Genomic DNA, 27,223 nt, shown 5'->3' on the forward strand with positions numbered 1-27,223 from the left:
GTCTTCAGCTCAAGCTTCAAAAATTCGTTTGGGATCCAAAACCTGCCCCGACGATTTTTTGATATTCTCAAAAATCGGAAAATTTGATCTAAATTCGACGAGAATTCAAACAAATTCACTCGATCAAACTTATAAATCGGAGGCAAAATTCGGGCGAACCGACCATTTGGTAACCGCTCGAATTCCATCGAAAACCGGTCGAATTCCATCGAAAACCTACTATATTTCCCACATTTCATTTGTGATAAAAAAAACCGTTCGAATTCCATCGAAAACCATTCGGTTTTATCGAATTTCAGTGAAGTTCAAGAAAAATAAAAAATAACTAAAATCGATAACTAATTCATCTGAGCTTTCAATCAAGTAAAACAAATTTTTTGGTTTTTTTTAACATGATCTACGTGATAAAAGTATTTATACTCATAAAAAAGTTGTATATTTTCTGTGAGAAAATATATTTGCTAAATCTAGTTAAATACATAGTTAATTATTTGCTAATTCAAAAATTATGAAACTAATTTTTTTAGTCTTTTTGTATGATCCTATATCTTTTAAAAATACATGAACTCATAAAATAGTTATTTTAACATGCACTATTTTGTAAATGTGTTACAACTAGATTAATTCATAACTAACTCATCACACCTCTAAAATTAGTGAAACCACTTCTATTAGTTTACTTATACTATGATTTATGTAGGAAAAATAGTGGTAGACATGAAAAGGTTAATTACAATGCTATTTATTAACACATTCACTTTATGCTCGTGAACTTTGTAAAAATTATGGAGAAATTAATAAAACTCTAAATGAAGTGAAACAAATTTTAAAGATCATCTTAAGATACTTCGAAAAAAAAATTGTTTGCAGGTTAAGATTTTCCTTAACGTGATAGGTAAATCATCAAGTTCATATGACGCATTTTAGTATTTTTTTTCAAACTTCCTCCATATAAAATATGATGTAAATGACATTGTTTTTTAAATTATCTTTCACACAAAGTCTTAGAATTATCTCTAGTATTTTTATGATTTTTTTAATTTTTTGAATTCTAATTCAAAAATTAGTCGAATTCAGAATTCGGTGCGTACCGTATTGACCAGTTTTCATGAACATCAAACAGTTTTTAACGATTTTTCGAACTCTACTCCAGCTGCGTGTTTATATTTGGAAACAAAGATTGATCTAACCGACGAAGAAGAGCAATGCCATGTCTGAATGAAGGGCGAAGGACCGAGAGCACCCACAGTGTCGATATCAATGCCACGTCTGTGTGTTTATATTTGGCACGCTAAATGAAGTCCTTCCCGGCATTGCCAGCTTGATTTCTTTTCCATCCTGAATTTCTGGTACCGCAGACAGCGATGTTTGGTAGTTAGCCGTTCAAATCGAAGTAGCATCGCCACATTTTATTTTTATCAGAAAAGCGTTAGCCTCGGAGTACGAAACATGACAGGCCGTTGGGCCGTGGCCGGCCGGTGGCGGCAAACGCCTTCAAATAGCCGGCCGGCCGGCCGTGCGAGCACCGCCAGCGTCCTCGCACTGCCACCGCCGCCTCAAACCTCACGACTGGTTCGGCGTTGCCTGCCTCTCCAGCCACGGCAGCTACAAGCTTAGCTAGCGGCTGTCCACAAAAGTGTGGCCTGCTGCATCACCGTCCTTCTATTTGCGAGTATGTTGGATCACCATCCAATGGCTAAAAAGAAAATAACATAATCATTGCATGATTTGAGTCATCTTACACGTAGATGGACCCTTGTATCACAAACCGCAATGTCCTAGTAAGAAACACGCAGGATCTACCGAACGTGTCACTTGTAAGCATGGACGTAATCCTGGAAATAGAAGTTCGTCTCGATGAAATTCTTCATCGAGCCAGCGGGATGCCGCGAAGCACAGCACAGCCGCGGACATGGCCACAGCTCTCTGGACAGTTGACATGACCAACGTCCCCTTGGCGACAGCGAGCAACCCAACGACGACGACGACCGACGCGACCTGCAGGGTGACCTCGAGCGCCTTCATGGCCTTCAGCGCGGCGCTGCAGCTCGTGCACTGCACGACGTGCGACCAGTACCTGTTGACGGCATCAGGAAATGACGCGTCGCAAAATTCCGAGTGCATTGCTGAGTCTGTGGCGTTTGATGTTTCAGGTCTTTACCTCTCCAAGAGCTGATCCTTGGTAGGGGTTGGTAGCAGCTGATCAGGTTGTGGGGTTGCCCAGCCAACCTGACTCTTGCAGTACTTCCTAAACCAGTTCCTGAAGGCGATGACCATGCCATCTGACGAGATGGGCACATAGCAAGCTTTATGACAGTTATCAAGGCCCGCCGCAGAATATTTGCGCTCCTGAGCGGGGAGGAGCAACCAAAGAAGAATGTTTTAACTCCATCCATGCATGACACATAGCCTGAATCAATCATGAAGCTAGAGCTAGAACAGAATTTTGATGTAAGAACAGCTCCAAAGGTCCGATTTTAACACATTGAATCTGAACATGGAGGAGGCACATATCTGAATCCAATGTACGATTGGTGACCATATGGGAGAACCAGCGTGGTATGGTCTTCTGGAGCCAAACACCAGCATTCCTCGGGAACGCCCAGATCAACCTGCTCCTACCATGAGAAACCGGAATGCAGAAGGCCACCAGCATGAACCAAGGCTCCGCCTCGCCATCGGCGGCCTGCCGGAACAAGGAACAGTGCCGATATGTTAAGATGACTCTATATACAGATTCCTTACAGCTTCACTTGTATTGTCAAAGGGAGAGGGGATGCATACCAATTTGGTAGGCGGCAATGTGCCGTGCATCGTGCACGGCGCGACGAACCGCATGCTGCCTCCTTCCATCATCGACAGGAACCCGGTTACGCTCGCCTGCTCTATCTTCATCTTGATTGGATCGCCGCCTTCTTGATCGTACTCAACTGTGAAGGAACGAACATCCCCAATCAGTGGCGCAGAATGCTAACTTTGTTATTCCAGCATGAGACCTTCTAGACTGAAGGAACAACTTAAGTTTTCTGAAAGAAACAAAGAACAGCTTTATTTTGCATTGCCAAAGATAAGTGTGATATTCATTTCGGGTCAGGGACATATCTTCCGGGGTCTTCCTTATTGCGCAATGTGGGTAGCAGCCCACTGTGTGCATATGGGACATGAGCAGGTCTGTGAGGTTTTATACCAAAATCAGATCCGCATCCTCTAACTTTGCTTCGACAAAGGCAAAGACGTTACAGTAATTCATGAGGGTATAAACCGTAGCGAAAATACTGTTGCAAAGGTTGCTGTAGTAGTACTATATCAGTAAAATCCTGGCTGTCCATCCGTGATATGAAGGATGGGAGAGAGCGTACTGCCGAAGCAAAGTCAGAGAATGCGGATCCCAAAATATCATAGCAACGAAACAGTGCTACAAACTATGACTGAACTGTGAATGTTCAATGCAGGTATAGCAACGGAAGAAGCATCAAGATGCGAAAGAAAAATCAAAAGGCTGAGCCTTTACCCCAAGAAGAGATCCCTCGTGCCGTACACGGTGAAGTACGACGGGTCGTTGATCTCGGCCATGCACGGCGGCCGCTTCCTCTGCAGCACGTTTTTGTACTCGGGCTCGGTCCTCGGGTAGAACCACAGGACTTTGTTCTGCACCACGCAGGGGTACGACGCCACGCACGCCTTGCTGTTCTTGTGCACCTGCGTCAAGAGTCGAGAGAAGATTAACGGAGGACCACGAGGAGGAAGAGATGTGGTTGTGATCGTCGTACGTACCGGGGCGCCGAGGGCGGGGACCTGAGAGATGAACTTGCAGGCGCCGGCGCCGTCGAAGCACCAGCCGTGGTAGACGCACTGCAGGCGGCCCTTTTCGTCGACACGGCCCTCGGACAGCGGCGCGAGGCGGTGCGGGCAGGCGTCGTCGAACACGCGCCACTCGCCGGCGCCGCGGTCGTACCAGGCGACGACGCTGAGCCCGAGCACCGTCTTGCCGTGCGGCGCGCGCGGGGCGAGGTCGCACACGGGGGCGAAAGGCGGAAAGGGTACCACCGGTGCAACCAGTCGAACGCGTCCTCCCCGCACGGCGACGGGGACGGCGCTTCCGCGGTCCGCGGCGTCTCGGCAGCCACGGCCGAGGACGACAGCCGGGCGCTCCGACGACACCGTCGCGGGACGAGACAGGCGCTGCCTAGCCTCCTGGAGTTTAATGGCGCAGTGGTCTCTAGCTACAGAACAACTAAGCTACTATCAATCACACGCTTCACGTTTGAAAATAGTTAGATATTCTTGAACACGGAAATTCCACTCTACTAGGCCATGCTGCCGTATAACTTAGTTGAATTGTTTATTTATATTGAGAATCGTAGTGAAGAAGTATGTGAAAAAATAAGTTAAGTGAGAAAAATTAAATGATGAATATGTATCTAGTAGAAGAGATAAATGACGCAGATAAATAGTACTATACCAAGATATGGAAAGTTACATTTCTCCGATTTAACTTGCACAGAATTTTGTCATGATTAGTGCTCGGCGTGGCACTTATTAGAAGCCACGTACTCACGGTTTTAAAGGACTCGCATTCTCTGACATCATGAAGCAATGTCAGCGAAATAAACAGCGATTTGAGTCTGAATAAAACAGTGCCATAACATTGTCTAGCATAGAGATTTTGCTGTAGCATAATACTGTAGCGATTTTACTGTGTATTATTTTACTGTAGTAATTAATTAGGTAGGTTTGTTTCAGATATAACGGTTGATGGAGAGTTAATGTCACTATTATTATTTACTGGTGATATTACTTTTTATAATATGAGAGGATGCGAGTCCGGTTTTGGAATGGTCGGCCGGTAGCGATTGGAAGTAGCTACCACCGCCCGTGCCTGTCAGACGCTGTTCACTAGACAGATGCGCTATCGCAAATCACGAGCTGTGTTTGGAAATGGTTGTCAATTATTTCAGCCGCTTTTGCTAACAGTGCATATTCCTGTCGTTCGTGCTCTAGGACATCATACCGTTGTGCAATGCCGACGGTGTCGAGTTCACCGTGGCTGCTGTTCAAGTTCACCCGAGGCTGTGTGGAGAGGGCGTCGGTGCTGCATAGTGGCGGGTGTGTCGGCGTGTCGACGAGCGTGACACGACTACACAAGGCAGCGAAGTGGCAGCAGTTGTGGTCTGTTGGCTTTACAGTTACTTAGTGGCGAAACGAGAATAATACTATTTAAACTATCAAAATAATACTAAATTCATTCATCGGAATACTTAGACCATATAGACCAAAAATAGAATAAAAAATCAAGTTGAATTGTGTCTTAGTTTACTTGTGATGAGTAATTTATATTGGTATTGATTTAGCTTGTCGATCTTTATTTTTGCTTAAGTTTTGATATGCTGATTCTAGTGAATCCAAAATTTTCGGTGAATATCCGGCTTTCAAAGTTTTTTTATTGTCAGAGCTTCCGATGCTGAAACTTTCGGCATGGACCCGGAACTTACGGATTCCCGGAAAAACCAAAACCGAGAACCCCTGTCTGGATTGAACTCGAAACTTTCGAATACCGAAACTTCCGAGTTTGGACCGAAACTTCCCGGTTTGAATTGGAACTTTCGGGTACACTGGATGAAGTATATTTGTCTCGTGTTTATGATTCTTCTTAGGAATGTGATTTTTACTGAGAATTTTAATTTTAGACTAATTAGAGTTGGAGTTGGAAAAATATGTTTGTTTGTCTCCTGATATGTAGGTAATGGCTGTAACTTGACAGTCGATGACGGGATGATTAGAAACAAGCAGGGTGTTTGGTGCCAGACGATAGAGAAAGCGGGGTGGAGTCAATGGTGATTCTAGCTGTACATGTGGAGATTAAGCAAAGCATGAAAGATGGATAGAGACGGCGTGTTGACAAAGTCAAGCGAAAAGGATATCGATACAAGTGACGAGACGGCCCGGGGGATCGAGAGCGAGAGAGACTTACCGGTAGTCAAGATCGCAATACAGAGTTCACATGTAGACATCGCGAGGCTTGCTTGAGGTCAAGTAAGTGGTAGTGAGTCGCTCTTTGAGAAACGTGCAAAAGGTTTCGAGGTTTGGTCTTAAAACCGTGGGAAGGATGAAAGTGCATGTGCTATCATCACGAAGCTAAGTCATGAATGTGCTACAGTCGTTCGATGGATGGAGGAGAAAATGGACCAAACTGTCCTTAGTGGTAGGTAAGAGTGTACTACAAGAATTGTTTTTTATCTCAAAGGATATTGATGTGAAAGCCAAGCGCATAAAGGAGTTAGAGTCTAAATTAGAGAGTACTGAGAGTTCTAAGGATGTGCAACCAAACTGTTTCACCTGTATCGTTTTGAAGGACAAGCTCAACTGGGTTAGATGGCAAATTGAGAAGCTCAAGACCGAGAATGAGTACCTTCTTTCTCTTGTGGAGAAGTGCTTAGAAGGCAAGTATAAAATAGATTTGATATTGCTCAAGACCAAGATGTGTGCCGATAAAGTGGGTTTAGCCTTGGGTTTTGAGAGGGTGGCTTACAATGGAGTTGTTAAGACTATTTTCACCTCACCTACTACCTAAAAACTGAGAAGTCCAAAATCAATTACACACCATAACCCACCAAGAAACTCACCCCACAATCAAAAAAAGAAAACCACACCATAACACAAGAGAGCTGCATAGTCCAAGATGAGAGCCCCTATGAGAGAGTCTAGAGTGACCGGCAGTCGAGTTCCCGATAGATGCTACCATTGCATCTACTGCCAGAGAGAGGGTCATCTTGTTCATCTTGTTGGGTTTTACTTTCATCATAAGAGGGATAAGTGGCGTGAGTAGGAGTAGAGTACTCGGGATATGTACCGTCTCTCTTTTAGTGTACATGAGCATTTTCCTGGTTCTTACTCACGAGTCTCGAGCGCTCCTCAGTTTCCTCCTAGAGGTGGTGCCCGACGTGAATTTTACCATGATTCATATAGTTTTGATTCACGTGTAAAAGTCTCTGAGTTGCAATGCTTTGACAGACTATGTTTTCCCTATCGTGGCACTCATCCTCATCGCACTAGTATTAATTTGCATGCACCTGTTTCTACTGTTTCAAGACGGATGACCCATTACCAGATTCTTAATAGATTTTTGTCTAATAAGTCATCCATTTATTATTCTTCTCGTACATAGATGAAAAGACGGAGGCCTGAAAAACAAACGACTGACTCCGGTTATCAGATAATGATACCAGCAGAAGGCACACAAAACATTTCATCGGGTAAAGTTTATAAGTTCTAGTAGCTCTCGACTCACAGAACAGAACATGTATCATATACAGATATGGCAGGTATTCACCGTTACATAAACTATCAGGATCCTATCCTGGCTGGGTCAAATAAATTTGACATTTACAGAAAACAATTCCAAGAACATGGATCCCTGGTGTCAGCATCAGCAGCTGAATCAGCAACTGATCAAGAGAATGAACGAATGGTACGGGTGCCTCTAAGCTCATCCTTGCTTGATGTTTCTCGATGATCCCAAACAGCAGCTGTTCATACTAGAGTGCACAATGATCAATCTGCCCTCCATACACTAAACACAATATATGCCGTGTTCTAGTCACTGTCATCTTACGTTGCAGCATTGAGCACTCCCAGATTGTAACTTTCTCCACAAACAAATCATGTGTTGTGGGGATTGGTAGTGTGCAGTGAAGTAACCATCAAAGCAACCAGGCTGGTAGAACCTGACATCATGCAGATACTCCACAGGCTGACGGGTGCTATTGAACTTCTCAACCCACATGCCCATACTAACATCTTCCATCTTGAATAACTGTGTCAAGAAAATCTTACCCATTAGAAATCACTAATTCCAGACTCCAGTATTGAAAAGAAACAAGAAATCGCTAAGTTTGTATTCAATGACCAGAGATAGACAAGAGGCTAACTGACGTACTTACTCTTAAAGTCTTATTATCAAACTCGGATAAAATGTATTGAGCAATATCTGATGAAATCACATAGCCAGGTCCATTAGCATAAGGTGGATACACTTCCTCTGGCCATTCCTGTTGGGAGAAGGAAAACTAGATCAAGTTTATGTAGCGTGCAACATGGTGTCAACCACTAAACTGGAATGTAAGATGGAGGTGAGCTAACAGATTAAGTTTTTTATGAAAGAGTCTCGATATTTGCAGGACTAGTACTAACTATGTCAGCTATTGTGCCAAAGGTGCTGCTTTCAGAAAGGCACAAGCTATTCGCTAACATATCATATTAAAAAAAGTTAAACCATATTTATGAGACTAAAACAAGGGGCTCTTCCCTGGTGACCTAACAACGAACACACTGATTTTCTGCTAATTCTGTAGCCAAGCATAATGGATGATCATCTGACAAGGCTTCCTTTTAGCTTTCTGAATGAGCAGCACACTGCACGGCAATTCTTTAGCCATATAGGATATTGAATCTTACCTCATATGCTACAGCCCATTTCCCAGATCGTAAGGGTCTGTGGTAGTAGTTTATATTTCCCACGTACATGCTCTTCCCACTTTGGATCTTCTTCACTTGATCTAAAACAGAATCGATTCTAACAAATGTATCATCATCACATTTCATTATGTACTTTGCAGGAACAATCCTCACCTACAAAACAGTTGCAACTATCATGAGGATTTTTGCAGATGAAATTGAAGCATGATAGAGCAACTAAAATAAATTCACCCACAAAAATCCAAATTACGCACCCCATACTCAGCAATGGCAATGGTTTTTAGAACAACAAGGTCATAGCTATCCATGAATGGCACTATAACAATGTCCCCAAAGTACTCTGCCTCCTTCTTCAGCTCTTCATTGACCTCCTTTTCCCCATTCTATGAAGCGTTTTGATCTTATTAGAGTTTGCAACATAAAAGCATTACCCTAATAATTCACTTGTCAAAACTTACCAGCGCAACAAAAAAGCGAGCAACAACATTAGATGATCTCCTGGTAGAAATCATCCATGACTTCCGAACAGCCATACGCTCAGCAAAATGGTTAGCAGCTGAAAGGATGCCAACAAAAAGCTGAACAAGTTCAGTTGGCAATGGTGAGGCCTTCCACTGTTCTGACATCTCCAGATATCTCTGCGGAGAGAAACTAGGAGGTGAATTGGGCAAATAATCAGCAAAGACGGACTCAACATCCACGTCTCCTTTCAAAGACAACCCCGTTGCGTCCTCAAGACTGTAACCCTATCAAACCAACAATTAACTACCATTAGAAAATTAAATCTTGAGACAACATTGGAACTGACGAGCAATCATTAAAAGGTCTTATAACAAACTCACAGTGCGGTAAGGGAACGATGTGACATGCCGGCCATCAACATTGGCATGGTAGCCTTCCAAACCAGCTGTTATAGTCAAAACAAACTGCTTGCCCTCTGCAAATGGGTATTCCTGATCGATAGACCCCTTACCCGGCCAACCGATCAAATGGTTCAACCACCATTTCATCCTTGATTCCTCTGAGTTGCGGTAATCATCACGAATAAATTTCTCACACTTCAATTCCCCGTCAACTGAAAGGTCAAAACCATAACTTCATTTTGAAGCCAATTTACCAAAGCAACTTTTCTAGCTACATTCGTGGAGGAAAAGAAATCGTTATCTTTTGGGTGAATCGAGGAAACAGCTGCCAAGTTCAAGAATTTATCTGTCAAGTAGAGCTACTCACAAATTTTCTACCCAACGAAGCGATTATACACAAAACGAGGCATAAACAAACAGAATTAGGCAATCGAGCTCACCAGTATCCTCGTCCGGCCGTGACGCCCACCCTTCGCACCGCTGCGGCTGCGCCCACTGCATCCGGTAGCAGGTGTTGAGCTCGATGACGGGGCGGCCGCTGAAGTCCCCGCGGATCCTGGGGTTGAAGTGCAGTATCCTGGGCGGCTCCTCCCCCTGCACGGCCATGGTGCCCAGGAGCTCGAGCATGAACTGCGACACCATCGCTGGCGCGTCCCCCTCCCTCCTCTCCGCGATCCTCGCCCGTGGCCGCGCCACCACCGTGACCCGCGAACCCACGGCCATCCCGCACGGCAGCTCCACAGTCACTGCTCCCCCGCTGCTCGTGAGCCGGTCTCTCGGCACCGAGACCGTTGCGGGGCAGGACGACGCCGAGGGCGAGGGAGAGGAGGACGGGGAAGTGGGAGCGGAATGGGAGAGGAGGTGCGCGAGGTGGGGCCTCGCGGCGGCGAAGGCGGATGAGGCAGAGGCGTCGATGGAGGAGGAGGAGCTGGAGGAGTTGGGGAGGTGGAAGCGGACCGACGAGACGGCGAGAGGGGAGCGACGGGGGAAGGCGCTCTTGTGGGGGCGGAGCGGGGAGGATGAGGGCAGCGCGGAGGCCTCGAGCTCGCGGCGGCGGGCCCGGTGTGTGGCGGCATGGGCGTTACGGGAGGAGGAGGCGGAGGCGATGGCGATGGAGGGGAGCTCGAATAGGAGGAGGAAGAGGAGGTAGGCCGCCGCGGCCACGAGCAGCGCGAGGCGGCACACGCGCTTCGGCGGCATGGCGCGGCGCGGCGCGGCGGTTCGGGGATGGGTGGTGCGCGCGGTCGGAGCAAGCCAGTGACGACGACTGCGAGCCGAGTCAGTCAAGTAGCCGTTTGGGACGGGGCAGGCAGGGCTGCCGCTTATATTGTGGAAGACTGGAAGTGGTCGTGGCGTTTGGGCCTGGGTGTTTAAAGACAGGACCGTTGCGGTGGAGTGGGGCAGGCAGGAACGCACGCCGCATTCGTGATTTCGACCCGACGGCTGCAGAAAAACAGCGCGCAACGGCTCCCGATTTCTGCTCGTCACCTCATCGGCGAAAGAACTTGCGTACTCCGGCAACGCAAAACATACGTGCCCGGCTGCGCGCAATACTCGCTTGTTCTCCTCCTACTGCTGCACCGGCAGCCCAGGCCGAGTTGATTATCCGGACGTGCTGTACTGGTCTAGTTGAAGCTAACTGTTTTGTACTGCACCATCCTGTTCAACTGCGTAGCTTGGACGCCTGTGGTTGGGTGTAGGCCTGTTGGCAGCTTCGCCAACGCGGAGGGGCGGAACGCAGAGCGCAGAACTGCAGAGTGCCACATAAGGACGACGCGGAGGAGGGACAACAGGGACGAGGAGCGAGCGAGTGATCGAGTCCAACCAACCACTTGCCCATGCGCTACCGACGTGACGCGAGTAGTCAGGGGCTCAGGGCGCGCGCGGTGGACAGGCCACCGGGTCATCGCGTTAGGTGGCGGCGTGTGTGGAAGCGGCAACTGGCCGGTAGGTCGGTTAGGCTTGAACGAGTCCGGCCGTTCGGCATTGCGAGGAGAGGGGCAACTTCCGCATGTGGTGCGATTAGATCAATCGAGTATCTATCTATTTATTAATTCTTTCATCTATTTTATAATTTATTAATTTAACTCTTTAATACAAATTTTAATGTAAATGAATTATTATAATAACTCATACGTTTATAAAATCTAGTAAAATTTTCCTATTCAACAATATATGTTTGGTACAACCGATCTGTAGAGACTAAGAGACATGGATACTCGGGTGCGAGCTCCCAGCAATCACAATTCACGCGGAGACATGTAGGTACATTTTCCATCCTTGCACACCTCCCCTCGCCGTTGTAAATTTCAGATGTTGCACACGTACTACGCCGTTGTAACTTGTAGTCTCGTACGTCTAAGCTGAGGTGCCTTGTGCCGTATTTCATTATCTTTGAGTGATTTTTTTGTTAAAATTTAATAATTATTTTCCGATGAGATGTGGAAAATTATTCATAGTAATAATCCTATGGGATGTGTGAGCCGGCGGTGTGGATGGTTCGCGGATTTGTGCTGGGCCCTTGCAGCAGCGGATAAAAAAAGTACCAGAAGTTTTTTTTTACTATACTTTGATGTTATCGTCCGATGGGATGTGAAAGAACTTTCATAGTTTGTGCATGCACTCTGCCCTAGATCGAAGGAACCCCCTACACCAAAGGCGTGTGCGTTACCTACGATTCTCTCTTCATATCAAATATGATACTATTCCTGTTTTCATTTACTTGTCATCAATTTTTACTGTAGCACTTTTGACTTCACGTTTTTTTACGAAAAATTTACGAATACTTAAAAGTATCTAATACTAATAAAGTACATTTCACGATGAATCTAATGATACGAAAGTTTTAGTTATGTATAAATCTTTTATAGTAAAAAAATATAATATCAAAATTGTTACAGTAAAAAAATGGTAACAAGTAAAAAAAACGGAGGTAGTAATTGATACTTTGAAGTTATACGCTCAACCACTTCTTACAAGCATAATCGATTCTTTACACCTCTCACAATCGTTTCTACACAAAATATGGACAAACTAAACATGTTTCAAGATATGTATAGGATAACAAATACCAAATCAATTTAGCACTGCAAGTGTCAAAAGTCACAATTGAGACGGTGGCTCCAAGCTGTCGAGTTCTTCAAAGCATAATCGACTCTTTACATCTCCCATAATCGATTCTACACAAAACATCGACAAACTAAACATGTTTCAAGACATGTACAGATAACAAATACCAAATCAATTTAGCACTGCAAGTGTCAAAAGTAGCACGATTGAGACGGTGGTTCCGATCTGTCGCGCGCTTCTAGATTCTCCACGTTAGTTTCAACTGCATGGTGGCCGCCATCCGGGAGTTCCAATGGCGAGCGGGCTCGACGTGGTAGCATGGGGTCATGTTCGTATGGAGAAAAAAGCAAGACTTCAGACGTGGTAGCATGGGGTCACGTTCGTATGGAGAAAAAGGCAAGACTTCAGCCTGCAACTGAGCTCTTGATTTCCTCAATAGATTACCCTAGAAATGGAAGAACGTTGAAATTCTAAGGGAGCAATTTCAACCAAGTTGGAATGTTGAAGTATTTGGTATTGTGAACCATCCTGGTATTACTATTAGTTAATAGCGCATGGTAACATAAAATTACATACATTTCTGTACAATTTCACCTTCAGCTACCATCTACCTAGGGAACATGGTCCCAGGAAAAACAATCTACCGAAGGAAAATGCAAGAAGAAAATCGGATACATTATGCACCAAATTCGAGAACTGATTACAAATCAGATGCATAGTTGCAGACAAGGCGTCACACGTGACATGTTCGAGAGCCATCAATGGAGAACATTCCTCAGGTTAGCATGTAGAAAAGGGTAGCCTACTATAGACAGACTGAACGGTATGCTGATATCTACTAAGAACCACCTCATCACTCTTCAAAAACAGACAAAACACTTGATCAAAGATGCAGGCAGATTCAGTCCATTCAGAACAATCATTTCAATCGGAACAAGGTCATCAGTGCTGGTTGCAGTAAAAGTGGCATTTGGTCTACGTTGCTGCTGATGAGCTTATATGTTACCTGGATATCAAGAGAGCAAGCCGCAATGCTTTCTGCTGATAGAGCTTGTAAGGATTTTTCAACATTTCAATACTTGCTTGCTTTGTACCCGACAGAATAACACGGGCAATGCTGAATGAATCCCCTTTCTCCAATGCAAACTGCCATTCCCTCGATGTGACGTAGAACCAATCTTTTTTTGAAGATACAGTTGCCTTCACCTCCACATATTCCGAGTCCTTTTTGCGCGTGATAACAATATCATAAGGCAGTCCGGTTTCACTTTCTTCATTCACCCACCTGACATTGTTGGATCCTAGCTGCTCGGCAAAATATTTGTGGACTAGAGCTTCACCAAGCCTGCCAGTTCTTAACTGGCTGGCATCCGTGGGCCCGATACAGAACCTCTCCCTCTCTTCTGCAACATTGGCCACTTTCTCATTGAAGTTTGTTAGCTCAACATTAACAGTTCCGCTTGAACTTCCAGTCTCCAAGTCCAAATAAGCAGGTGCATTGGAAGGTTCAACAGGCATCACCATCTGAGGTTCATGGAGGACTGCCGCTGAAATATCTGCATGGAATGCATTTTCTGTCCTTATATTCTCTTCTATAATCCAATTCCCTTCAAGATCAATAGGAACCAAAGTGTCCTCTACATGTCCAGACTCAGCAGGCATGGTTAAGTCTGACAAAGGTCCAGCATCATTCACCTTTGCCTCTTGCCTGCATGAATGATGGCTTCTGTGAGATGTTCTGAAGTCTGGTGCTGTTTTCCAATTATTAGGTGGCCAACTTGAAACAATTCCTGGTGCCCTCTGATGATTGGGAACATTGAATTCAAACGCAGGTACGAGTTCAACCCCTTCTGGATCAACACCTTGGTTGGCTGCAGACAAGGAAGAAAAGGACCAAAGAGCTTCATGCGCAGGCAACTCAGGCACATTCTGATTATTAACGATAAAAGACTCTATTTGCTCAGCAGAGGTGCCAGATTCCGCCATGGTTTTGATCATGTGCAGAAAATTTGCAAAATGCAGATCAGGAGATCCATCAAAGAAAATTCTAGAAAGTTCCAAAAACACTGAATGTGAATCAGAGTCCTGTGTAGCGTATAGAGTATTTCCCTGAAAACCAGTAACAGATCAAATGAAAACTGATGGCAGATGGATTAAGCAGAGCGAAGCTTCTATACTGACTACATCATGCATGAATAACCTAGAGTGTGAAGCTTATGTACACAAGACAAGGAAATCAATCAATAATGCCAGTTGCTAGAAAACAGACTTCAATTTCAAGGCCCCATTTGTAATGGGGGATTTCTTTTTTTTTAAAAAAAGGGAACTTTGTATAATCTGATTCCCATGGATTTTTTCCTCTGAAGCCCTTTGGAGTGCAGGAATGGCTTTGAAAACTTACAAGCTTGGGAAACAAGAGACTAACGGCAAGCAGGTAATTACTTGCTAGTTACTATGATGGCAGAATAGAACGATAAATACTAACCTGCAAAAGACAATGGCATTTGAATCTTTTCTTAGAAGAACTATCAAGTCCTCTTATCACATACTTGTGGAATAACTTATCAACAACAATAACTTGCAGATTGCTAAGCTTCATGATCTCATTTTGCTGGAAGTTCATATATGCATCTCTATGCATCTTATAGATGTACCGTTGAATATATGGCAAAAGCCAATAAATTAAAGCAGCCTTTTCTCTGTTGTCTGTTGTACCATAAAATATTGCTTCGCGATACACAACCTATGTAAAGGCAGAAAGAGTGATAAGAAGCACGCAGAAATATGAACACTAGTTATCACAATAACTAGTTTAGGCTCAATATTTGGAGTTTCAACATCTTCAATATGTAAGTTTCAACATCCCTGTTTAGGCTCAATATCTGGAGTTTAATTAGATATAAATAACAGAAATATGCATTTATGTAGTTGTATAACTGGTAAAACAAGCATATACTCAATATACTATGTACTAAGTATATATAATTCTGTCATAACTATAAACTTTTTTATGTTGTTGGCCTGTGTGCATTCTGCCATAACAAGAACCTTTTGATGCTGCGATGTACCACATTAGTATTGGCTCAAATGTCGTGCTTGCAGTTACAAATTCACAACTTTGGAAAGACTGATGAACCCATCTGCATCTGAAGAGGCAGATGCCTCAGCTACAATAACTGGTACCAAATTCTCAAGTATTGCGACAAATTGATGTTGTGAAAATTTTAACTGAAAAATTTAACAAGGTTCTGAAAATAGATACTCGTATTAGGTCCATGCTGTAATTCAGCCAATTTTTCATTCTTTAAACACAACTAGAAAAGAACAGGAGATCAATTTGGTAAAATGGTGCATCTTACTAAAGGGAATTGGTTAGGGTAAAAACACTTTTTAACTGCAGTTTTTTTTTCAAGTTTCCATCTCCACAATTAGTGCTGTCCAAATGGGTCTGTCAAGCCGGCCCGGCATGGGCCCGGCTAGGCACGACCTGGCTACAGGACGGCCCGACAAGCCTATTTACTGTAACAGGCCGTGCTGGGCCAGCCCAGGCACGGTTGCAGCCCGACGGCACGGCTGAGCACAGTGCATGGTAGGCCCTGCTGAGCACACGGTGCACAGCCGGCCCAGCTGGTCTAGTAGCACTCCGAAAATAGATTTTTTTTAAATAGCTATAAAATTAAAAAAATAAAAGAATTATAGAAAATAGATAAAAATGAGCTTGATTGATTAGTTACCTCGTTAAAAACATTTCTATTAGAAGGAAAAAAGAGTACAACATATTCTCCGAGACGTGCCGGGCCGAGCCGTGCCCGTTTCCGTGCCGACCTGACTCAGCCGGGCCGTGCCGTGCCTCAGGCCGGCCCAGTAGGCACGACCCATTTGGACAGCACTATCCACAATTCTCCATTTCTCAATCGTTTATCGCCTCTACCAACTTACAGGGTGAATATTGGATGGTAGAAAATGTGTGAAGTGCACCAAAAAATTGCTTGTACCATACTGACTTCTATTGTAGAGATTGACTTGGAATTGATTTTCATCCAAGTTATAGCACAAATCAAACTTTGTTGGGGTTTCTTTTCAATTTTACTTTGCACAACTTTACATTTGGCAGAACAAGATTTCTATTACCTTAGAAAGTGCTGGGATACCTAAACTTTTCATCAAAGCAGCAACTTTTCCGTACAGCATTTGCTTATCCTCAGGAGAAAGGTCACCAAATTGTATGAAATCAACATCACTAGAAGTTTTAAATTGCTGCTTCAACTCATCATCATCTACCCAGCAAACAAGGCCAAAAGAAGGATGTAGAGAGACCCATTTATCAACCGAGGTGGGCAATATTGTTGTCTCCAATTTTTTAAGAGATTCTTTCAAGTACAATATATCATTCATCTTGTCACTTTCAGAATGTAGATCATTAGCCCATCTCACAAATACACGGAAGACCTATATGCAAACAAAGAATAATTAGCTGGGACTATTAAACGCAACTGCCAAAACTTCGTTGTATCTTTAGTTCAGAATGATAAGAATCATAATTAGCCGGAAGTACCTACTTAGCACTAAACTCTTAAATATAGCCATGACGAATTTACCAAACAAAAAAAATACAAATTCTTATGTAGTTCATGCACAAAAGCAATTTACATGATTGGCTGCTTGAGAAGGCAATGCAACATTTGATAGGCGTAACAGTATCTCAACATAATTGGATGTTGATGGGACTTTTGGTACACCACACGCTTCAGTAAAGAATTCGCAAAGGCTTGGATAGGCTGTGGACAGCATTCTTCTTGGGAACATGCTTCCGTTTTTCATTGAAATGAGTTCCTCTGTCATTTCAGAACATCTTGTTGGGTCATGCCAATAGAGATCTTCTGGTGGAAAAAAATTCCCAGGAACAACCTCACAAGATCGAGGGCGTTGTAATGGTGTAAATATAGAGGAGCATGACAGGAACTCCCGTTTAATGTCAATCTTTGAGTCAGCCGCACCTTCTGATAGAAAGGTATAGAATTTGCACATCTGGTTCATACTGAAGAAAAGGAAGGTTAACCCATTGGCCATATATTAACACAGGAAAGGACAAAAGGAAACTAAGTGGTGACGCTAAATATCCAAAAATGTTTAAATGAGTTTTCTTACATAATTATCCCACATACTAACGCTGCAGATGCAACAACAACACTGCCAATTCACATTAAATATATGCGGATGATATCGAAATGTTTAAGCAATTTTTGCACAGTTACTCTCATTCTAACTTGGCACAGCACATAAATTTTCTATTATTTAAATATAGTCTAGAAAAAAAAAAACCTAGTACCTTGCACTAAAAGGAACCTGTGATGTTATCCAAGACTTCAGGACCATCAAAGCATCACAGTAGGATACCTCTGTTTTTAATCCAATGTCCTTCCTAAGTGAACTGCTAGATACCTGCTCCACATAGGAATAAGATCAGGTGACTAGTAAAATTTACAGTACAATTTCATAAGGATAAACTACCAACCTGCGGTACAGCATATGGGGCCACCCTACCAAGAAGAGAGCGCATATTTTCAGAATCATAGAATAAATCTGTTGCATAATGAAGATCCTCATCTATACTTGATGCTATCCATTTGAAGCTTCGGATACACTTCAAAAAGGATGATTCGACTGTTCTGTTTTCACCACAATGTGTCGCACTTGTGAGACTCCTAGCTTTTGCACTATAACAATCATCCCAGAATTTGTCAAGAACCTCCAGAAGATATATACAATTTTCCCGGCATCTTTTTGAAGAAAAAACTGATAAAATACTAGCCAATTCTGGCGACTCCCAGTCATATACAGTACAGGGTGTTGCAGAAATATCACCTTGAGAATGACTTCCTGCTAGAAAGGAATCAACTTGGGGTACATTTTTCTCAAGTTTCACAACCTGCACAAAATCAGTCACACCGATCTCCTCAAAAAATCGCCTCCATTTTTTCAGTTCAAATAACGGATCTGAACCATGATTCATCAAATACCTACTATCAAGTTCAATCCAATTAATTTCTAAATTCTGAAGTAGCCTACCCACATCCACAGAATTTCCGTAATCTTTACTGAAGTGAATCGGCTCATCAGCTGGGCACTTGTATCCATGGTTTGTAAGGAAAATAGGCCTCTTCTGTAGTTCTGACACTATATCTTCCTTTTCAAAGTTACAGCTTGTACAAGAAGACTGAAGATGAAGCATAATAAAGCTCACATACTCTATCATCATTTTATCAGCCACATTAGCATCTATGCCATTACACAAGGATGCCATGATGTGATTTTTAATAATGTCATGCCCAGACAATTTCCTCACCCCGATTTTTAGCAGAATGTCTATCAGATCGTTTGTTCTGACCTCCTCCATGAGGTATTTATTTTTGCAGGATGCAGAGAGAAGATGAGTACTTACAGTTCGAAGGTTACTATAAAGAACCTGAAAATTCTGAATGCTACTTCTGTGTTCAGGTATGGAATTGACAATATCATATGGCAACCATATAGGGCCATCTGCAACAGAACTAAATGAACCATCTGAAAGTGGGATGCATGGTATTTTCCTAAGTGTACTTAAAAGATCATCTTCGAGGCTTCTTGTTAAGGAAACATTTCTAAATGAATGAGACAGCAACGTCGAATAAAGGGTAACGAACCAAGCACATAGCCATTCCAGGCCCAGTGACTCAATACAACCATCAGTTCGGCAAATAGATGAGATGGTATCCATCAAAATGTTTGGTCCGTAATCATAAATACCTAAGGCCCTTGATAATTTATCAGATATCAAAATATCTTTCGAGAGGTACCCAAGACCAAGATGTTCATGAAGTAAGCCATCAGACAGTAGCATTTTAGTCTGTTCGTCCCAACCCCTAAGTGTATTGCATGGGTAGACCCATTGCAAACTAGAGCCATCCAGAAACAAGCAGCGGGTCTGACGCAACTTGGAAAGGATCAAGTGAGGGAGCTGACTGAAGAATCCATGAACTTCTCCCACTAGAGGAATAAAACTCAGGAAGGCTGTGACAGCCTTTCCAGGGTACCTCTGGAAGCAGGGAAGAGCACAAAGGGATTCTTGGGCACTGACAAACAAAGAAGGGAATTCAGACAACAACCACTGATTCCATGCACTATCTGCATCCACTTCCTCTCTGGAAGAAGGTAAAACAAAATCTCCTTGAAGAATGAATTTAAGACCGTAATTCCTCAGAGGAAGAAAAGCAAACACCGGCTGTTGCTTCAAGAAAGGCTCATACTCTCCCCTCTCAGTCTCCTGTAAAGTAAATGCAACAGCTATCTCTGTAGTGCACACATCATGTCGTACAATTGTACCCTGTAACTTCTTACTGACTACCAGCCAACTCATGATCTCATTCCCATGTGAGATTCTCACAATGCCATCGCCAAGAGCCTCCCTTCTCATAACCAGCAGTGTATCATTAAGCATATTCATAAACTTGATGCATTTTAGTCGGTGAAGAAATAGGAGTAGAGATGGGTGGAGATCTGAAAACATGGATACAATGGAGCACATACCAGTGCCCTCCCTAAATTTTGATCTGAAGGGAAGTACAACGCAAGTGTTCAACAAGGACTCATCTTCAAAGGACAACATGCTACTAAATGAACTAGTAGCATAAGGTGGAACTGCAGTTGGCAATACAAAACCAATCTGGCCTTCCGTAATGTCAAATTTCACATGGAAACCATTTGAATGGATCTCTGGAGCATCAGTTACCTACAAAACATATCATAGACAAAATTAAAAGGTAGTCGTTCCCCCAGATAACTCGAAAGTCCTACGTGATGTAGGACAAGTACAAACAAAGAATTGCAACTGACACAATAAGAAATCCATGAAAGTATAGACAACAAGTCATGTGATTGTAGAATTGCACAGTGTACAGCATTAAGATGATAACTGAAAAATAATTCTATTTAGACATACCCGAAAAACTGATTTAAATCCAATGCCTTTATTTCCAATATAACCCCTGTTTGATCCTTTCTTTGTTGAGTTACCAATATCACAAAGTGCTCTAATGTTTTCAGCAGCGAAGCCCCTCTCATTGTTTAAAACAACAATACCATTCTCCTGAAGAATGAATGCTAATGTTGGTTCAACACCCTCAAGATACGTATTGTCATCAGCATTCTGTACCTGATTTATAGTAGAATAAGGTCAGCAGATAAATATATCCAATTCTCCATGCGAATCCCCTCCAAGCACACAACAAAATGAAGTAAAAAAGGAGTGCATAGCCTTGCTTACTAGCTCAAGAAGTAGGTGAGAATCCTGGGAATATAGTTCTTGTGAAAGACAATGCAATGCTCTTCCAAGTCGAGCATGCTGCTTCTTCAACAAGCTATTACCAGTGTTACTTAGTGCCTCATCCAAACCAAACTCTTCACGACGTATAGTCTCAATAACAAGAGTTGCTTGTTCAAGATTCATTTCTCCCATCACGGATGAGCTGTTAGTATGTAATTCTGTAATATCTGCCCTGGTTCCAACAGGGTTTAACACCTTATGGTCTTTATTATCTATAGCAACAACATGGTTATTTGTACCAGCAAATGATTTTCTTCTCCCATCCATCGTATCAACGTCATTAGAAATAAGCATGTTAGAGTTTTCATGTCTAGCTCCTTCAGATGTATGCTTTGCAGAAGAATGCATTTCTGCCTTCGCATGAACTTCAGTTAAACACAACCTACGGCAATCTTCAACCCACTCCGCAACTCCAAGGGACAAACCAATATCATGAAGCATGCAGAGGTGCCAACTTTCAGTGGATTCATGCAACATGACTGAATAGCAGCTCTTGGTAACAGTTCGAAGTCCTGCCAATAGTATATCTGCTGCAAGACTACGAAATTCCGAAGGAAGATGACCAAGACAATCAAGTATAAATTTGGCAACCAATTTAACAGTGCCATCAATGTTTGATAAGCTATCAGACCTAATACTTCTTCCAAAGGATACCTGAGAGCTTTCTTGAAAACGGTCAATAAAACGAGTAGAGCAGTCACGCTGTTCAGCACTTAGATTATGGAGTTCCTCCGGAATAAATATTTTGCTTTCAGAATTAGCATTCATCAAATCATTGTTGTCTATTATGATATTTATTGCTCGTTGTGCATAACATTTTAGCAATGAAATCGGGGTGTTAGTAGAACCATCATAAATGTGTAGCAAGGAAAGCAGTATCACTGCCACTTGAAATGATGAACGTTGAATAATGGCTTCTAAAAATTGATCAATCGTGGCTGAGGGATCTACTTTGATAAACCTACCATCTGTGGTCACAATGCATGATAACTCTTGAACTGGACCAGTATTCAGCAACCAGTGTATGAAAGAGCCCAGTGAAGGAGCAAATAGAAGATCCCAATGTGACCAAAGAAGCAGATCTGACAACATAGGGGCCTTCAGTAAACAATTAATAGCTTCTCGTGAGCAAACTGTTCCAGAATAATGAGATTGTTGAACAACACCGTTCCCCAGCTCATCAATATTGTCATGTCTACCTGGCGAAATTCCAGACCACCGTTTCTCCAATAAAGAGATGGAAAACTTTATGCTATTTGTTTGTTTGTTTTTTCTCTGCCTCTCAATATAGCCAGTAAGTCTTTCCCCAGATTTGCCTTGCACAAAATCAAAGCTTATTGTCGGAAATTGCCTTTTGAGAAGCATAAAGAAACTATCCTCTGAAAAGTCACCGTCTTCCAGCCAATTACTCTCAGCTTGGCAGAGTAAAACTTCAACTTGCTGCTGCAGTACAGAAACTTCCAGAGACGAAGAATCAGAACTTCCCCTCTTCAAAAAACTACTCAATGAAGGGGGGAAATGATGACCATGTTTTTCCAAAAACTCAAGGAATGTCCCATGGCCAAGAGCACTAAAATGCTTGGCCGAAAATTGAGTAGTTATACATGTTTCACAATCATGAAGTTTCCTCACCCACAAAGCTCCATCCTCAGGCACTTTACTGTTGGACTCAATATATTCAGTAATCCTGCTGATGACATCACCAATGGTGACACCTGCAACACAAAATGTGGAAAGAGGCCATTTGTTTGTAGCAAGTGGTAGAGCACAATTTTACTGCCAAGAACAATTGAGAAAAACGAGGGAGGGAGGGTGAGAGAGTACACACTATGCCCAGTCCCGTTGTCCTCACTGCTATCCGTAGCTCCTTTAGCAATACATTTAGTATTTTCTTTGCTCGGAGGCTCGATTTCCATAACCTCAGTGGTGGTGTAAGGAAGAGGGCTTGAAGACATGTTATTCTCACCAGAGAGTTGTATCACATCGTAAATACTATCCAACAGACCACATCCCATCGATTTAACCTGCATATACATGTGGCAGCGAAGTTTAAGAGATATCTCAAAATGGTACCACTGTACCAACACATTATAACAAAATAAGGGGGGAAATGCATGGCCTAACAAAATAATGGAAACATGCATGGCCTAACAAATCTCTCTTTACCTAGAGTTACTATATTTGGTCCATTTATAGCATCAGATTCAAAGCATGCATTACTACCACCATAACCCAAAAAGGAGAACATATGAATTGTTTTCCTGAGTTCATATAATTGCCCGAATGCCAAGCCATACAGGGACATCATATACCACACCCTGTTTCGAACCACTCGATGGTTAAACAATTTTTATATATATTCAAAAGGTAGTGCAATGGTGGAGGTGTGGAGCAGAAGAGACCAAAAAAAAAAAAAGGACAGACAACATAGACACAAGATTCCTCCAAAAAGAAAAAACAAAGTGCTTCCAGACCATGTAAGCCGACTCACTCAATTAGGAGGGGAACCTGACTAGAGGTTAATCCAATGCCTATCAAATCCTATTTTTGGGTATTAGCCCCTCTAATAGGAACTATCATGTAAGAACTATAGGTAAAAAAATATCTGCAAATGTAATATCCGTATAGTGGATAGTGAATACATGCATAAAATGTTCCAGTCAGATGAGAAGGAAGACGAATCAACTCACAGCAACATTGAGGAGGCCAATGCCCGGGTATTGTGAGCAGAAATTTATTATTATCTTCTTTTCTTTTGGTGTTCTTGAATAGTAATTTGCTATCATTTCCAGAACCTGCATTGGTGACAAGTACAACAAATTAGTTTTAGAAATAGAATAAGTCCAGACTGCGCACGTCTACTGCTAAACAGTCAATGATTAGGTTCAAATAAGTTAAGCGACAATGGAAGCTGTATGCCCTGACATAAGACAATAGGAGTCATATACTACAGTGCTTGTTTCCTCATTAGAGGTAAATAGAGGAATGTTTACTCAAGTTCACAAGTATTTAAAGAAAGCATGGATTTAATTATGAGTATTAACCATACCTGTTGAACTGGATGTTCACGACATGTTTCCTTCCATGTTGTTATAAAATTCTCCAGCTTACCTATGCTTAGGAAGCAATTCGGTGATGCTTCATGCTTCTGGGTTTGCACCTTTTGCTGCTTCTTGGACTGTTTGCACAAAGAGCTAGGACTCCCGTTTTCTTCAAACTTCCTTTTTTGTCTTGATTTCCCATTTTTGCCACCCTCTTTTAACTTGCTATTTTCTAAAGCTGGCTTTTTACTAATTTCAGATTTCAATCCAAGCCTTTCCATTTCTTCAGTTTTTGAAGGATATGGGCAGCTGCTGACACGCTTATCACCATCCATGTTATCAAGAATAGAACAGCCATTTTTACTCTCATTGTCATCAAGTTTATCATCCTCGGAGCTTGTATTGCCATCAATTTCATCATCGGTTGAATCAAAATGAATATGTTTATTGATGCCTGGTAACTGCTTTATACGACTGGTTATAGAATTGAACCTCTTGTCCAATGCCTGCTTGTCTGTATGAAAATTTGTATTTTTCGATAAATCCTTCCCCCGACTGCTATCATCAGATCCACTCATCTTGCCTAGAAGCTTAACAGCAGCCACCTCAGTTTTCCTGGCCTGTCGGAGGAAGGAAATATGCAACCTACAAAACCTCCCCAAATTAGTGAAAGTAGAATGTTCTGGTGATAACATGAAATGGCAAAGAGGCCAAGAAAACGCATTTCAACTTCAGAGTACACAGAACACACAAGTTCTAATATCAGATTCACATGTGGAAAGATAATAAGTACATCATACGTTGTTATTCCTAAACAAATACATACCCCAAGCTCTGTATCCGCACACCAAGTTTTTCCTTTCCAGAGACTGATTTTTGCTTCACAAGATGATCCAAGAAGTCTTCCACTGTGATTTTCTTCTTAGAATCATCCACAAATTTCTGCAGGAAATTGATAATCTCCTCGCTACTAAGCTTAGGCACCATAGACAAATCACCAGGTGCTGAAAAATAATGTGCAACAAGTGGGTGCTGAAGAAAAGGCCCCAATCCCAGCTCTTCAAACTGCCCAACCCCCTCAGTCTTGCATATTTCAACCTCCAGATCATAAACTGTTACAATTTTTCTTGCAGCAACATAGCAATGGATGAATGTGTTCACCTGACAAATACCAGTAAGGCCCAACTAAAGTCAATTACCAGAATCAACAAGTATAGTTCTACCAAATACCAAATAGTGATGATTTGAGACTAATAGAAGGAGCTCAGCAAGCTTTGCAATTGCATGAAAAAAAAAGACTAAGTTTGCACACTTCCAGTAAAAGAATGCGAGCATCAAACTAATCTTGTCTAGATAGTACATCATATTTGATCAAACGAGAGTATTTTAGGACTCCCTCCTTTGTATATTAGAAGTCAGATTATATGTCTAGCAACAATATATCTGTGCTTTATTCTTGCTCTTATCCATGATAAGGCTAATTTTGGTCATGTATCCCGTCATTTTTTGCGACAAGATCTATAATGACTTAAAATATGACACAGAGAACTAGAGGACTGTATTCCATTGGAGACCAGCATTTTTAACCCAAAAAAACACAAATAATGCAAAGTTACAACAGGTTGAATTGTCCTATAACAACAAACAATGCAATAACGTGAAGAGTGACGGCATGGAAGTCCCAGAAACCAGTGCACAGCGCAAATATGCCCACAGTTTCCCCTTACCAAACCCCAGCTACAGCCTTTCAAATCCTCCTAAATTCACTGCAGAACACAAACGAGCCTTGCGAGCTTTCCATGTACCAACAATCTACTGCAAACTACTGCGCTCAAAATTAGTACTGACCTTGCTCTCGATGAGAAAGATGTCGCGCAGGAGGGGCACGTCGTGGAGCTGGACGCCGAGGGAGCCCCACGAGTCGACCTTGAGCGCCACCAGCACCGCCTGCGCCACCTTCCACCCCGTGACGCCCTCCCCGCTATTCACGAGCTCGTCCCGCGCCTTCCTCGCCGCCGCATGCGCCCTCCCGAGCATTACCTGTTGGTTGCGCGGCTGCTGTGGCTGCTGCTGCTGAGGCTGGGGAAGGGGCGGCGCGGGTGAGGAAGCGGCGGCGGGGTTGGGCGCGCGGTGCTGGATGTTAGGGGTAGGGTTTTGGTGGTAGGCGTGGGAGGGGAGGTGCTGCGGCTGCTGCTGCTGGAGTTGGTGGAAGGCGGCGAGGGCGGCGGGGTTCTGGAAGAGGAGGTGGTTGACCGCGGTGTGGAAGGGGTTCGGCGCGTACTGAGTGTTGGGAGCAAAGCCGTAGGGGTTCATCCCCTGTGCCGCCGCGCCGTGGCCGGGGGCCGGGGCGGACGTCGAGGCGGCGCCATGCCACTGCGCGGCGGGGGCGCGGGGATTGTATCCTTGGCCGTGGTGCGGCCTCTGATGGTGGTCACGCCAGCTCATCCCGGCGGCGTGTTTGGGGAGGGAGGCGGCGGGGCAAGAAGAGAGAAGGAAGCGCGCGACGGCGGGTCGGCGGCTGCCGTGGGTGATTTGGGTCTCTGATTTTATACGGGAGCTTTACTCTTCGTCGTGTTAGTTTCGAACCCCTGGGCTAAAGTTGAAGGAGATTTAATAGGATTGGGCCCAGCTGTAATCTGTAGATTTGGGCCTCCACAAGCTCGGGTAAGTTTCCCCCAAAACATATTTTTTATACTTTTATATTTCGAAAATGAAAAATAGTAAAAATATACGTCCATTTAAAAAAATTACAAAATAAGGATACTTTCGTCTGTTTGAAAAAAATAGAGAGCTAAATCATTGTATCATCTATATTACTAATTTTTTTAAGAATTTTTCATAACTATTTCGATAGTGTTTTGAATTTAAAGAGGAATAGAACGTAATATTTTTAAAACATGTCACCAGTTAGAAGAGTTGAAAGGCTAAATGGACTTCTTAGTTTTTTTTACGTATTTACTATTGGACAATTGACCGAAATCCCGAATGATTTCAGCCAACGGCTAGCGGCGGCCAAGGGTTAGGGTTCCGAGGTTTGTTGGGGCTGGGTTGTTGCTACCGGACTTAGAAAGAGGATTGGGGGAGGCAGATAGGCACGACAGAGGAGGCGGGTGTAAGGGTGGGGCGACGATGACGCTGCCGACCGCGGGTTGCAGAGGAATTCTAGTGCGCCAGCGTTGGAGCTAAGGTGTCAATCCACGTTTGGTTAGCGCGACAGGGGACAACTGGAGCAAATCGGCGAGGGCAGTGGGGCAAGATGGCTGCATCGCGACAGCACCGTTTGGAGGTTGAAGATGATGTCATGATTGTCCGATCGCCAACTGAAACCAACTAGAATTTCAGTCGAGTGAAAATTAGCGGCCCCTTTTTTAAAACATGGAGTACATGTATAAATTATTGTGAGATTTTTTAAG

General features: G+C 43.2%; 2 protein-coding genes and 1 pseudogene across 3 annotated transcripts; all 3 read right to left on the reverse strand.

Moving 5' to 3' along the window:
• Positions 1-1,693: 1,693 nt before the first annotated feature.
• Positions 1,694-5,477, reverse strand: LOC133910808 (protochlorophyllide-dependent translocon component 52, chloroplastic-like; annotated as a pseudogene).
• Positions 5,478-7,362: 1,885 nt separating this feature from the next.
• Positions 7,363-10,927, reverse strand: LOC133913570 (hydroxyproline O-galactosyltransferase GALT6-like). Its single transcript, XM_062356750.1, has 7 exons — positions 9,779-10,927; positions 9,318-9,550; positions 8,934-9,221; positions 8,730-8,858; positions 8,455-8,628; positions 7,941-8,048; positions 7,363-7,813 (listed from the first exon to the last, which is right to left on the reverse strand). The coding sequence occupies exons 1-7, from the start codon at positions 10,536-10,538 to the stop codon at positions 7,604-7,606; spliced, it is 1,902 nt and encodes a 633-aa protein (XP_062212734.1). The 5' UTR covers positions 10,539-10,927; the 3' UTR covers positions 7,363-7,603.
• Positions 10,928-12,914: 1,987 nt separating this feature from the next.
• LOC133913571 (protein NO VEIN) lies at positions 12,915-26,362 on the reverse strand. Of its 2 annotated transcripts, XM_062356751.1 has the most exons (13): positions 25,659-26,362; positions 24,637-24,971; positions 23,819-24,455; positions 23,460-23,564; positions 22,598-22,793; positions 20,710-22,484; positions 20,386-20,598; positions 17,923-20,175; positions 17,737-17,849; positions 17,058-17,445; positions 16,539-16,856; positions 14,893-15,150; positions 12,915-14,516 (listed from the first exon to the last, which is right to left on the reverse strand). In XM_062356751.1, the coding sequence occupies exons 1-13, from the start codon at positions 26,253-26,255 to the stop codon at positions 13,410-13,412; spliced, it is 8,295 nt and encodes a 2,764-aa protein (XP_062212735.1). In that variant the 5' UTR covers positions 26,256-26,362; the 3' UTR covers positions 12,915-13,409. The 2 variants fall into 2 exon arrangements, with proteins under 2 accessions (XP_062212735.1, XP_062212736.1); XM_062356752.1 differs by lacking the exons at positions 24,637-24,971; positions 25,659-26,362 and having other exon boundaries at positions 23,881-24,017.
• Positions 26,363-27,223: the final 861 nt, after the last annotated feature.

Source organism: Phragmites australis, chromosome 3 (assembly GCF_958298935.1).
Source record: "Phragmites australis chromosome 3, lpPhrAust1.1, whole genome shotgun sequence".
NCBI lineage: Eukaryota > Viridiplantae > Streptophyta > Magnoliopsida > Poales > Poaceae > Phragmites > Phragmites australis.

Bases quoted from the DNA above. Each gene is read 5' to 3' on its own strand.
- LOC133913570 (XM_062356750.1), bottom strand. From the start codon at position 10,538: ATGCCGCCGAAGCGCGTGTGCCGCCTCGCGCTGCTCGTGGCCGCGGCG. The intron at 9,551-9,778 runs GTGAGCTCGATT...TTGACCTTTCAG, and splicing joins ACGGCCGGACGAGGATACTG to TTGACGGGGAATTGAAGTGT. The intron at 8,859-8,933 runs GTAAGTTTTGAC...AACGCTTCATAG, and splicing joins CTCGCTTTTTTGTTGCGCTG to AATGGGGAAAAGGAGGTCAA.
- LOC133913571 (XM_062356751.1), bottom strand. From the start codon at position 26,255: ATGAGCTGGCGTGACCACCATCAGAGGCCGCACCACGGCCAAGGATAC. The intron at 24,456-24,636 runs GTATGTATTTGT...GAGGTTTTGTAG, and splicing joins GTGCGGATACAGAGCTTGGG to GTTGCATATTTCCTTCCTCC. The intron at 17,850-17,922 runs GTTGGTAGTTTA...TATGTGGAGCAG, and splicing joins CCCCATATGCTGTACCGCAG to GTATCTAGCAGTTCACTTAG.